This window comes from Phalacrocorax aristotelis, chromosome 6 (genome assembly GCF_949628215.1).
Source record: "Phalacrocorax aristotelis chromosome 6, bGulAri2.1, whole genome shotgun sequence".
Lineage (NCBI taxonomy): Eukaryota > Metazoa > Chordata > Aves > Suliformes > Phalacrocoracidae > Phalacrocorax > Phalacrocorax aristotelis.
In genome coordinates, this window is record NC_134281.1 from 45,425,444 (window position 1) to 45,439,131 (window position 13,688).

At 44.9% G+C, this 13,688-nt stretch overlaps 1 protein-coding gene across 4 annotated transcripts in view; it reads left to right on the forward strand.

Moving 5' to 3' along the window:
- Window positions 1-12,340: 12,340 nt before the first annotated feature.
- LRP8 (LDL receptor related protein 8) overlaps window positions 12,341-13,688 on the forward strand; it is a 195,451-nt gene continuing 194,103 nt past the window's right edge. For all 4 annotated transcript variants that reach the window (XM_075097591.1, XM_075097592.1, XM_075097593.1 and 1 more), the window contains exons 1-2: window positions 12,341-12,483; window positions 13,293-13,412. In XM_075097591.1, the coding sequence (XP_074953692.1) occupies window positions 12,414-12,483; window positions 13,293-13,412 (190 nt within the window). In that variant the 5' untranslated portion in view covers window positions 12,341-12,413. The remainder of the gene's footprint in view (window positions 12,484-13,292; window positions 13,413-13,688) is intronic.

Genomic DNA, 13,688 nt, shown 5'->3' on the forward strand with positions numbered 1-13,688 from the left:
AAATGGTACTAGGGTTATTCCATTCTTTCATGTGGGGGAACAATATATTCTCCCCACTTTAGTTCTCTGAAATATGTTAACTATTTTGTCTGAAACTAAGAAGGAAAATAAAGAGACAGCTTGGTGCAGGTATCTCACATAATGGATTTGGTTAATACTGTAAGTGAAAACAGAATTCGATCATGGAAAATACTGGGCAGGGTCTAAGATGTCCATTGGTGATTTCGATGTTTCCTGTTGTACCACTGTTATTTAGGAACATGGTGGTGGTTCATGCACCTCACAACAGTAGTGACTGGAGATGACAGACTAGGCTTTTCCTTGGTGGAGTCACCAGTCTTGTATAAATTTCTGTCCTATGCTGCTGCGACTCACAGAAAGAAAAACGTGTAATTTTCCACCTTCAAGGATAGAGGGGCAGTTTGGTCAGCCTCTAGGTGGTGAGGTTGAATTGCCTGGTTTCATAAATGTTTTTTGTAAACAAATACTGGTTAACACTGATAGGATTTCGAGGTTACTCTCCGTGGAAGACAGCAATGCAGTATATAGACATCTGAGTTACATGGAAGTGAATCATGTGAGGTGTTCAGGTTGCTCACAAGGTTGTTATGAGGATGGATTTATATCAAGTTCACTGCTGTCTAGATAAATATTGGTACTGAGGACACAGGAAGGTGTCAGAAAAGATGGTGGTCAGTCTGACTTACCATATGGCAGAAGACAGAATTTGGGATCTGCTGAAAGCCATGAACTGCCTCGGGGTCACTAAGTAATAAGCTCCTCTGCTCACAACAATTAAGACTATCATTCAACTGTTCAGTTTTTGTCCACCAACAAATTCCCATTCTGCTGTGCAGGACTCAGACACTGGCTTATTTCAAGATAAGTTCTCTTAAGTACTGGTGTCTTTTACATCTGAATCCTTGTGCATTTGGTTGAAAAAAAAAACCACCAAAACAACAAACCACCATGTTGCACTATGTTCACTGTTTACTCTTGCATTTAATCACAGGAACACTGTCTTGCCCCTTGAGTTTCCTTTGAAGATGGATGAATTCCCAGAAGTATCTAAAGCAAACGAGGGGGCTTTAACTTGTCACGAGAACAATGACAATTTAAAAATTTTATAAGGGTGCCAACCATTCTGGTTTAATTTTTGATAAGGAATGATTCTGTATTTTTAATAAAGAGACTGACAAAAGAGTCATTTAAACTACCTAGAGAGAAAAACTTTCACAGCAGGACTGTAACCAATTCAAATGCTAATGGTAAAGATACCAGGACAGTCTGTCCTAAAAGACTGTCATGAAACATTCACTAGTGTTGCTGCATAAAAGTAAAAAGATTACTTTTGATTTGCAGATACATTATCCAATGTTTTAGATTCTTAAAATGAATCTGGGAAACATTTTGATATTGCGATATTGATATTTTTTTCAGTTAGTGACTCTTAAAAATATGATGTACAAGAAAAAATTACTGCTGCCATTGGTACAAATTTCATTTCCAAGTGTATGATATATGTTATGATCACTAGATCATAACAAGCATATAAGGCACAGTAATATTTCTTTTTAATTTGCACAATCTAGCCTTGCAGATTATCCTTGCATAAGAAGAGCAATGTTTATCTATGAAACATTTATACTATGAACACCACTCCAAGAAGCATGACTGGACACTTTTGTTCAAGGTTGGGTTTGGGCACTTCGGCTATTCTGGGGGGAGTTGAGTCATGAATTGACACCTATCATCATCCATGCCTCAGATATGCTAGGTGGGCTGAATGATAAGAAGAGGAGCTCAACTGATTAGAAATAGGGCTTTTGATAGGATTTCAGTGCATTCAGCACCCTACTACCTGGTACACTCCCTGGTTGCAAAGCAATGCCATGGCCTATATACCAACTATGTCTTTTCTACAGCGGATCCCAGAGCAGTCTGACCATCTGTATCCTGCATATGTGACCACAGACGGGGGGAGAGAGGTCACAATGCAGTGCTGCACATGGATTTGATACGAGCCTCACTGTGGGGAGTGTGCAACAGGAGGTAACTACATTGCTCTCAGCTCTGTGGGTAAGAATAGAATAGAATAGAATAGAATAGAATCATTTTGGTTGGAAGGGACCTACAATGATCACCTAGTCCAACTGCCTACTTGTACAAGGCTGTTCATTGCCTTTCTTGGGTCTGTTCAGCCCTGTCTTATTTTCCTTCCCTCTCCAAAATGGGTCGTGCATAAATTTTCCTGGCCTGGCAAATTTTTGAGAGGCCAATAATGCTGTTAGACCCTAGATGAACATGAATAATAGCCTGTTTGCACAGCTGATAACAGAGCTGTAAAAACGAATCTGTTCCCAGATGAAACTTGATGTGCAAAATTTAAGCTCGGGGAGCAATTCTTTGTTAAAAAAAAAAAAAAAAAAAAAAAGGCTTGGACTGCTTAATTTTATTCATCCTTAATATAAAAACTCTACAGGAGGGTCAGCAAAGAAAGCTCTGTGTTTTGACATAGCACTTGAAATTAGCTTTAAACATAAAATACAGCAAATGTTTAATCTGTAATAAAGTTGAATCTGCTCATTTTGGAGAAGAACAATGGCCGAGGGTCAAAGCTTTGGGTTCTGCCGTTGCCAGATGGGATCAATTCCAAAAGGGAATTTGGATGGTAATCAGTGTCCGCTGGGATCCATGCCCACCGCTCTGAGTCCGCGTGCCACAAAGGAGAGATTAGGGGCAGAATGAGAATGTGCAGGGCTGGCACAAATCAAAGGGACTCCCTGTAAAACCTATTACATCTGCTCTCTAAAAAATGTGTAGAGAAACTGACAGCCAGGCAAATGCAGTTTTGATTGTGCTTTGATGGCTGGGAAGCTAAAATTGTGTGGGTGGGTGGCTAAGTGTAACTCCATCTCCATGCCAGCTCGATTTGACTGAGACAGCCAGAGTCAGGCCAGTTTTCATTGTCCTTTCAGGACTTGCAGAGCAGCAGGACAAATAAAGGAATGAAATGGGGAAATGAATTTATAGACTTTGGTTGTCAAATGACTAACAAAAGGCCCAAACCTTGGTGTTTTGTTCTATTGATTTTGTTTTGGCAAGGCAAAGGTAAGATTGCGAACCTATACAAAGGGAGGTGGCCTTTACTTCCCTCTGTGCCTTTGTGAATGGCCGGGTGATTTCCTGAATTGAAGTTTCACTTTCGGACTGAAAGCAGGTGTTACTTTACATTGAATTATGAGCTGAAAACACTACGCCATATCTTTGGGACCCACAGAGTTGGCTAGGATTAAATCAAAACAGACCCTAAACATTTGGGTGGCAATATCTGAATTTCTGAATTTCTCCAATGTCTGCTTTGTAATGGTAAGAGAAACAATCCACTACCCAAATGAAGTTTCAGGTGAACTACAAGCACTTGTCATGATCTTTGGGAGCCCACGTTAGTCCTTGAGTCCTGTGCCCTCTAGGAGGTGAGTGTGCCCATGGTTTGAGTCCTAGCCCTCTACACCAGCTGAAGAACATGAGCTGCTTTAACCTGATCTGGATGCAGGATGTATCATTTTCCAGGGGAAAGGGAACAGCTGTGCAGGGCTGTGAGGTTGGCTGCAGCCCTTCAGTGCTCTACTCCAGTGCTTTGTGTTGGCCTGGTGTTGCTCTTCTGTCCTCCTAGGGATCATGGGCCTCCTTTGCAAGTACCAAGACCAGCCTTTGATGACTAGTGGACAACGAATATCAGGCAATCCTATTGAGTGGTACAGGTTATACTGAAATAGAAAAGTTATTTTAAAAAATAGTAGCTCTGAGATTAGCTGGGACATGTTTAAGCTTTCTAAAGAGTGAATGAAAGGGAGACAGGGCCTTTTTTGAGACAACAGCAGGAGTGTCTTTAACCAAGTGCTGTGGGAAGCTTTGTGGAAGTTCAGACTGTAGGAAACTGAGAAGGTCTGTGAAGACATACAATTGCATAAATACTGTGCTTTATCAGAGCCATAGGAGAACCCAGGGCTGAAGCACAAGAGGTGCAGCAAATCAAGGACCAGCTGAATTCATAGGAGTTCCTTCATGTTGGTTTAGACTACAAGTATCTACCTGCTTGTATTCTTTCAGGCTTGATCCATCGTGGTTAGACCTTAACATCTGTGGGACTGAGAGACACTTTTGCTTTAGAAGAAAGAATTGCAGATGCAGGAATATTTTGAAGGGTGTATTAGTAACAGTAGGAGGAGAGCTGTTTTGTGCTTCTAGTAACTATGCCTCTAGGACTTGTTATTCTGAAGTCCATCTATCACTTGATGCTTTATGTGATATGACAAAATGCCACAGGGATTGATCCATCAACTGCTGTTGTTGAAACATGGTATAATAGGCACAAAATCTGAAAGGACATGTTTTCTGAAACTGTTTGAAAGAACTGTAGCTCTGGAAGTGCACATACACACGTCTATCACCCATGCAAGTGTGGATTCTACACATGGCATCAGTTCTGTCCTAACATTTGTGAGAAAAGGTTTCTCAACTTCAAAGAAACAAGTTTTTCACAACTCAATGACATTGATAACTCTTCTCAAATGTATGGACAAATGTAAACAAGGCTGCATTTGTGTGACTCTCCTGTATCTCTAATGAAGCTGTGCATAGACACCCAGAAGAATTTTATCATTGACTAAGCAAAATGCTGTGCTAAGTGAAGACATATTTGAACATCAAGCCTACATTTGCAAGACAGTAATTGGATTCTTTTTCTCCCCCGAAAAAAAGATGTCCCAGTGTTTCCCTTTTTTCTACTCTCCCATTCCTCTTTTGGGGGGATTTAAAAAACTACTTTGATTTTTATACACTTTGAAAAACAAATCCACTCTGACTAAACTCAAATGTTTTGGTTATGCACAAGACTCCATTCATTCTCTTGTTATTTAGAAATTGAAAGTGATGAGATGGCAATATCTAATGAATAGCTTTGAAAAAAATTATTAAAGACAAGCTAGTAAATAAAAAGAGAAAGCAAGAAAAAACATTCAGAATCCAGCCTTGAGAATTTTGCTTTTAATGGGCTCTCACTTTAAAAAGGAAAGCAAATGTTGAGTTCATATCCCTTCATAAAGAAAGACAGCCTTGTCTAGCAGCTATAAGAACTTACAAATTATATGACTTAGACTCTGCCCGCTGCTTAGCATGAAGGCATAGATTCAGCACTAGCTTGAAAGCAAGATGGGTTTAAAGTGTTCTGCTGTCATACAAAATCCATACAAATATAATGAGAAACATTCCATGCAGACATCATCCTAAATTCCCATTTGGGTATTATTTTCTCATTGATGTTGTAATTAATGCTAAAATAATTTGTCTGTGAGCCTTCAAGATGCTTAGAGCTTTCCAGAGGGCTGCGAGAACCTGAGGGAATTTTGCACCTCACAGAACCAGACCTTGCCTCTGCTTCTGCCATCCACGCACAATACACCACTTCTTTGCAGCATTGGGACCTAAACAAATAAGGTGTGGGAGAAAAATGGAGCATCTAGCTTACAGAATTTTTAAAATGAAAAAAAAAACCAAACCAGACCAAGCTTGGTGCTGCTCCTAGGTTTCACTGTTTGTCCCTAAGCCCTTTGGGAGCCACAGAGCAAACAGCAGCCTGTGGTACTAATCTGCTGCCTTACAGCATTGGTATATGGTCATTGTAGAGTTACACGAGACACTGTCAACTTCAGTTTTGCTCCAATTCATGATTCCTTTGTTAGTTGTAATAGGATAAATAGTTTGAAGTGAAACATCTTGAAAAAATCCCACTGTACTTGCTACTAACTATGGCCTCAAGTCTGCATTTCTGTTAGCTTTCACGGTGATTAGTCACTCTATGACAGCAAAGTGCAGATCAGTCTGTAGTAGCGCTCCTCTGGCATGCAGAAGATCTTGCCAGACACCTAATCCTCACTTTTTTTCTTCTTGGTCCCTTCATTCTTACGCTCATTAAAATTAATGGGAAAGGTCCCTATTGTGACTGAAAGTTTGGTTGCATTCAAAGATCTATTGTCTAGGGATACTGCGATGGCAGTATCAGCCTTGGGATGGGAAGGAAGGGCAGAAGCCTTCTGTGTTAACTTCTCCCTAGCTGAATAAAAAACTTCACCAATGGACTGCAAAGTGCTCTTATCTTCCCCCTATTCCCTTGACAGAGCTGCGATAGAGAGGCAGGAGTGAGAGCATGAAGTGGAAGAAGTTGGATTTGAAGCCATCCTGGAAAAGTATTGCGAGTAACTCTCGAGGAAGCCATGTTCCCAGGGAGCTGCTCTTCCCAGCTCATTTAGGAACCTTACATAGCCAGAGTACTGCTGAATGGAGCGGGGTAACATTTCAGTTGATCTGCTAAGGAAAACCAGGAGGTGGTAGTCCAAGTGGACTAACTTGGGTTTGCAGTTATATATATAGAAAAAAGTTTAAGAGAGTGGTTGTCAGAATTGCTCTGAAGACAAGAATCCATGAGTGTGAGATATGGACTGATATCTATGCATGTGTATATGCAGTTAGTGAATGTGTGATGCAGTGTGTTTCACATATAAGTGGAAGCTTTGGTCACTAAATGTTGCAGTCTCATACCTGGACAATAAGTACCACAGATTTTATTAGGCCAGCGGTGTGGTAGTGTTATATCATACTGCTTCTTATGCTTGAATAAAGGAGAACTGAGTGACAGTTTTAGGACAAAGAAGAATTATGGCTATGGAAGTGAGAGATTGTGGCTTGTAGGAGAGACAATTCTTAGATGATGGGGTTTGTAGTTTGATTTAAATCTGATTGTGTGATGTTCTCTTTTCTTTACTAGGCCATGAGCTAGCTAAAAATAAGGTTGTCATTAGAAGACTTGGAGTGTGCTAAGGGGGTTAAACTGGCTGTTTAGATGTGAAACAAGCAAAAGGAAAGTCCCAGTGGGTGTGAAAGGTCCCTGGAATGTGAAAGGAGAAGATGGATCCAATAGACAAAGTAGTACAGAGCATGGATTTAAATAATAAATATGAAAAGCAAAACAGCAAATGGCTGACTTAGGGGATTGGAGTCCTCTGGAAAGAAGTTGAAGTTGAAAGAGAATAAAATCAAGCTAAGAAACAAAGGAGATTATAGAAGGTATCAAACAAAGCATTTTAAAACAATCAAAGTTGCAAAAATAAGAGCATAGAAAAGGGAGATCAATGCATGGGCACCATTTAGTCAGCTACAAATAAAAAGATGAATTGGAAAAAAAACCCTAAAGAATTTGAGTACTAACTTGCTTTCACACACGCAAAAGAGGATTTGTGCAAATGAAAAGTAATATCACCTGTCATAATAGTGCCCTTACAAAGAGAGGCGGGGATGGCCACATTGATGTAATGGTGCTGGAGGGTAAAATGACAACGGACACCGATGCTACAGTAACAGTAGTCAGATGCATGAATTAGGGGGAATTCCTATAGCCATATGGACAAGAGTGGAAGTACTTAAGGAAGTTAGTAGGGGAGCTCTCTTTCCAAGAGCTCTCCTGGAAATCAGTCTAGGAAAAACTATGAAAAGAGAGGAAGTAGAAGAAACTTTCCTGTGCAGTTTCAAATGGGCAGTTTTTGAACAAATTCATCAAAAGAGAAATACTTAAGTATATTAACAGATAAAAACAATAAGCAGAACATTTTAAAACAGAGTATTAAATAAGGTGCAAAAAAGAGTAGGTTTGGTAATCCCAAAAGTAGGAAGGAAACCTGTGAAAAGTATTAGTCATTTTGAGCACAATAGGTAAAAACCAGGAGCATGTAACTTGTAAGAGTCTTAGGGACAAGTCCTGATCAGAAGTCAACCTGTATTTGTACTCCACTGGGTTTGTGGCTTATTTTATGCCTCACTTATGAGAAGAAGCAGAAATGAATTTTAGTTTTAAATGGAATATACAACACTACATATAGCTGAAAGCTCACAGTCATTTTGACAAGAGGATTTTATATTAAAATGTTAATAATATTGCAGGTATTGACATTTGGCAGTTTCAGGGATGTGGCTGCTAGTGCATTGGCTCAACTAACTTTAATTAAAAGGTTTAATTTAAATATCTGTTTGCAAAACATATTACATTAGCATATCTAAAAGCCATGAGGGGATTGAAGGAATTAGATATGTCTAGTTGAAAGACAAGCCTGAAAAAGTCAGCCTAATGGACAGGGGATATTTTCAAAGGTTATTATACATATAGAGGAGGGCAGATTTTTAAAAGTCCATTAGAAAGAATAAAAAAAGACTGTAGAAGGACATTAAGATTTTCTGGGGAAAATGAGGTGGGGGGATATTAAGACACTTTTTTCCACAGCTTGAAGAGTTTCAGCAGATAGACTGGAGACTTCCCAGTGGAAGTATATCTACACTAGTCCTGTTCTTTCTCTCCCCTGACAGTGTGTCTTTTTTTTTAACATTTAGCAAAGATTTTATCGGGGAAAAAAAAAGAAGCACCTTCCATTCTTCCATACTTGAGAGAGCTCTCTTTGGCTGTCTGTCTGACAGTGGTCACAGGGCAGGGGAAGTCCATGGCTTGTTGATGTACTTGATTGTGAGTGGCAGTAAATAAGCCAGGGTAAGTCCGATACTGCTCTAACTTGGCACCATCATGCCCAGGTTATCAGCATTAAACTAGATGGAATCTGTTGCCCATTTCTAAGCCAGTGTGGATGGTGTTGGTCACATCACCAAGCACAGCTAGCATGTGGCCTCTTCAGCTGCAGTGTGGTGAATGCTAAAATGCTCCTGTACATCAGGTGGAAGCGCTTGTAGCATATTGCTCAGGATGGACTTTTGTTCTGAACCTGTGTAGTGTTCTTCTGCAAAAGAAGGGGAAGTGTACGTACAGTGGAAAAAAGCTGGAAACACCAGATGAACTTGCATTAAAATACATTTGGTGCATTGTTCTTTACGTGCTTCTGAATGGCTTTTCCAATTCAAATAAAATCTGTGGTTGGGAGGGTGTGTATATGCACACCTGTGTGGCTAAAGAATACAAGAACGTGGTATACTAATATAAGCCTGCAGAAAACCCAGTGTGCCGAATACCAGTTATTCATCGTGACACAGAAGAGACTTCTCTGATGTGTAAGTTGTAGCTATCATGAGATACCTACGGATCTAAGTGGCTAATTGGTGTAAAACGTATGGAAAAAACATCTGGCTTCTGTGTTAGAAAAAAAAAGTAATCTAGCTATAAAAATCAGTTTGTGAAATAGACCAAAGAAATGGTGTGGATGACAAAAGACAGAGCTAGCTGATGGGGAAGCTCCATCTGGGTGGAGCTCTATAGAAATAGCATTTCATTGTTTCGATGTACCTCCTTCCTCTGTTAGTGGCAGGCTGGTTTGTATGAGTTTGTGTTTAATGTGCAACAATATGTGACCAGAGGTAGAGGCAAATTAGCAGACTGCACATACAGAAGATTATTGAACTGTCCCTTCCTTCACAGCACTTTGACACGGTCTGAGAGCCTACTGCTCTCATCATCTTTGTGTCCTCGGGCTGAGGCTGCCCCATTGCTTGTTGGTCTGCCTGAACTTTTAGGATGACTTTGAATGTTTAGTTAGTAGATAGAGGTAGAACATACCAGTCACTCAGATGGAGAGAAAAAAAGAGTTGACATAGGAGCCTGAGCCTAATTCCTAGTAAAACCTATACATAACAGCCAGCAGAGAAATAATCTGCTACAGCAGGAGCCCTGTACTAGCTTGAGAGCATTGAATAAAGCTGGGTCACCCTTATGCTACAGATCAATCAAAAATAAGGAACATGTAGTTCAACTCTGTGCTGGTCTTCTAAAAATCATTAGGATGGCACTGTGTTCGTACGTAAGCTGAAATATTGCAAGCCAAGAGCACACATTCTGAGCTATACACCTGGAGCCAGTAAGGACCGAGCAGGCGCAATGTGAAGCAGAGGTACAACAAGCAGATCTGTGGAACTCCTTGCTTCAGGATGTGACCCCTGCTAAAGCTTTTACTTATATTTGAAAAGGAACTGATATTCATGAAAAATTATTCAGGACTATTTGAATACAAACACACTACCATTGTCTCAGGAAGTCCTCAAGCCACTAACGGCTGGAAGATAGGAACCTATTCTGGGCAAGCATTGCTGTGTGCTGGCTCTGCTGTGTGCAGGCAGCTGCTCTCAGCTGCAGTGTGCGTCAGAATGAGCTAGAGAGACCCTTGGTCTCTCTGTTACCTATTGTAACAGGTCTTGAGATTAGAAGAGACTGGTTTATGTGTGTCAAATCCATAAGCAAACTCAGTTGCCAACTGGCAAATGCAGTATATTAGAATGTGTTTTGTGTATGATGGTTACTAAATGTTGTGTATTAGCTGTTTGAGACTTACTGTTTGGCCAGATACGCCTGTGCTGTTGCTTTACAGATCTCCATACAGTCTGGATAAAAAAAGTGTGAGTTCCTGTTTCAGTTTCTGACTCCAAAGGTGAGCTCCTGGAAGAGAGGCACCTTGGGAGGTAAATTAACAGTCTTAATTAACTATTGGAACATAATGGATAAAACTAGCTTTATCTTAGATACCCAATGGTTTCCCTTGCCCAGTTTACTTCCCCTTTAGTACCTCTAGTTTCCTTCTTGCCTCTGCAATTCCTTGGAGACACATATGTCCACAAGATGGTACTAGGCTACAAGTAGCCCCTACAACAGCTGGTCAGTGAAGGCTGTTAAAATTGCTATTGGTCAGGTGTCAGCAGAGCAATTTACTCAAAAAAGCTTATTATTGTTGTTTTCTGTGAGAGGCATTCAGGCCAAAATACCTGTTTGGGGTTTTTTCAATAAAACAAAATTCTAATAGGAATTGTAGCAAATCATTGCTGTCACCGATGCTTTGCACTCGCACCTGTTTCATGCCGGATAACTTCTTTATTGCCTTTGGAGGCACTTCCAGTTTAAACTAATTTGGGAAAGAGTAGAATGAGGCCAGAAATTATACTAGTTGTATCAATCTGTGTTTTGGCACATTTAAAATATTTGACCTAATATATTATAAATACTCAGTTGCTTTAAGCAATTTTTGTAATCTATCACATTGATCCATCCACCACAAACATGTGCAACATTTTGCATGCTAAAAAATTGTTCAAAAAGGCTTGAATAAATTGTTAATACTCTCTAAGCCCCTAGTGAAATAGCTCAATGATGAGCTCTTCTCTTCACATGATTCAGAGGCATTAGTGACACTGACTAATGACTCGCAAAATTTTTGTTAAAGGCACAGGTGCATTTTTAAATGGCAGACCAGTCCTGAAGTCAGTGGCATTTCAGGGTTTGGAACTGAAAAGTTTTTTTACATAGCTTTATGTAAAATTAGTGCTTGATTTTTTTTTAAATAACACTCCACATATAATCATGCTCATGCTGTTGTGATGTTAGATTCAAGTTACTCCTGAAAAATATCTTTTCATCGTAAGATTCCTGAAATACTCTTAATCCTGACTGTATGAACAACGCTGCAGTGTTAAAGACAGCGAACCACTTTCTCATCAGCATTGTGCAAACAGAGTGATCAGCACGGCCCCTGAGAGCTTGTAAAACATTTCCTTTGTAGCTACTAATCAAACCGATGCGCTTAAGCGGCAGCAAGATCGAGGCGTTCCTGCGAAGGGAGGTCGCCACCTTCAGCACACTCCGTACCTGGGTCACTCGTGCGAGGACGGTGAAGTGCAGGCGGCCACATCAGCGCGGCCAGGACGGAATCCTCGGTGGCAGACCTGAGGCAGTGAGGAGAGCATGCAATGCGTGACCCAAGGCCATTTCAGAGAGCCCACGTGTTTAATTGATTTAATAAAAGTCAGATCATAAATGAGGCTGTCATTGTGAGCCGTGGGCCCGACCCTGTGCGGGCAGTTCGGAGCGGCGCGGGCCAGCCCCAGCAAGAGCTCCAGCGCTACCGGAGCGGGGCCCGGGCCTGCCCCGCTCTTCCGGGGCTCCCCCCGGGCCTGGCGGCCCAGCGCCGCCGGCACCTCCGGCAGCGGCGGCGGGACTTCGCCCCTCGCGAAGCGGCAGCAGGTGAGCCCGGCCGCCGCCAGCCCGGGGGCGGCCAAGGCCACCGGCCTCCGCGGAAACGCGTGCCCGGGCGCGGCGCGTGCCACCTGCAGGGCCTTCGGCGGCGGCTGCCGCTCGGGCGCGCGGAGGAGGGCGCCCCGCAGGTGTCCCTCCGGGGCCCAGCCCGATCCCGCTCGGGCGATCCCGCGACGAGCGGCGGCGCGCGGGGCCCGCCCAGCGGGGCGCGTCACGGCACGGCGGCGGCGCGCGGCGGGGCGGGGGCGGCGCCGGCCGCAGTCGGCACGGGGCGGCGAGCGGCGCGCCGGCTGCGCGCACCCCGCACACGGCGCGCTGCCACAGAGGGAGCGAGCGAGCGAGCACCATGTGCCGGCCAGCGCTCGCCCGGCTGCTGCTCCTCCAGCTGCTGCTGCTCAAGCTGCACCTCGGCAAAGGTGGGTCCGGCGGCTCTCCCACAGCGCCGGGGCGGGCAAGTGCCCGCCTGTCCTCGGCGCTCCCGGGGACGGGGCGAGCGTCCTGCCTGCCCGGGCACCCGGCGGTGGGTGGCCGCGGGCACCCACTCGTCGCGATGCCCCGCGCCAGGGCCGGGCACGCTCGGGGGTTGCGATGTGCGGGAGTCGGGCACGCTCTTTAGCAGGCGAATGCAGCCCGAGCGCTGGTGACAGGAGCTGCCACCTTTAATCCTTTTCTGAGGCGATTTGTGCCTCATCAGAGCCGCGGCTGCACCGTGTCTGCAAAGCAGACAGATTTGCTCCGTGTTCCCCCCCCCGCCCTCAACTTTAGTTGGGTCAGCTTCCTCTTCCCGGGACGGCGCCGGTACCCGTTACCCCCCGCGTCCACGGGTATCTCTGCGTTTTGCCCCGGTAACGGACGCGCAGGAGGTCCCGGCATCGGTGCGCTTTATAATTTTTCTTTGTCTTTTGCATTTCGGGTTTAACCATCCGCTGTTCCCAGTCTCCTTTCCCCCCCGCCTTTGAAACAATGCGGGGAAGCAGGGGAGCGGTCCCTTTTATCCCTGCACAAAGCAGCTCGGGGATCACGGCCGTCCTCCCGCGGAGGCGCATCTCCCCGAGCCCGCGCCGAGCCCTGCTGCCCCTGCCAGCCCAGCCCCCACCCGTGGCTGGCGGCTCCCGGCGCCCTGCCCGCCGCCCGCGGGGCCGGGGCCGGGCGGGGAGGCGGCCCCGGGGTGCCCCCGCCGGAGGAGCGCGCCCCGCTGACCCGGGCGCGGCCCCGTCTCTCGCAGGCGCCGTCAAGGAGTGCGAGGAGGACCAGTTCCAGTGCCGAAACGAGCGGTGCATCCCCGCCATCTGGAAATGCGACGAGGACGACGACTGCTCGGATAACAGCGACGAGGCGGATTGCCGTGAGTGTCCGTCCCCGGGGAGGCTGGGGCGGGGGGCCGGGGCCGGCGGCCCTCCCAGCGCCGGGGCCGGAAGAGCGCGCTTCCCAGCTGCGCTGCGCCTCTTTTTTATGAATGAATGAATGAAGTCGCGCCGTCCCCGGCTCCGGCGCCGATTGGCTGTCGGGAGCAGCCGATTGGTGACGCGGCGGCCGGGCCCGCCGCGCCGCACCGCGGGGTAGCGGCCTCTCGCTGCCGCCCGCGGCCCGGCGGGCTCGGCCGGGGCACCCGCGGGGTGAT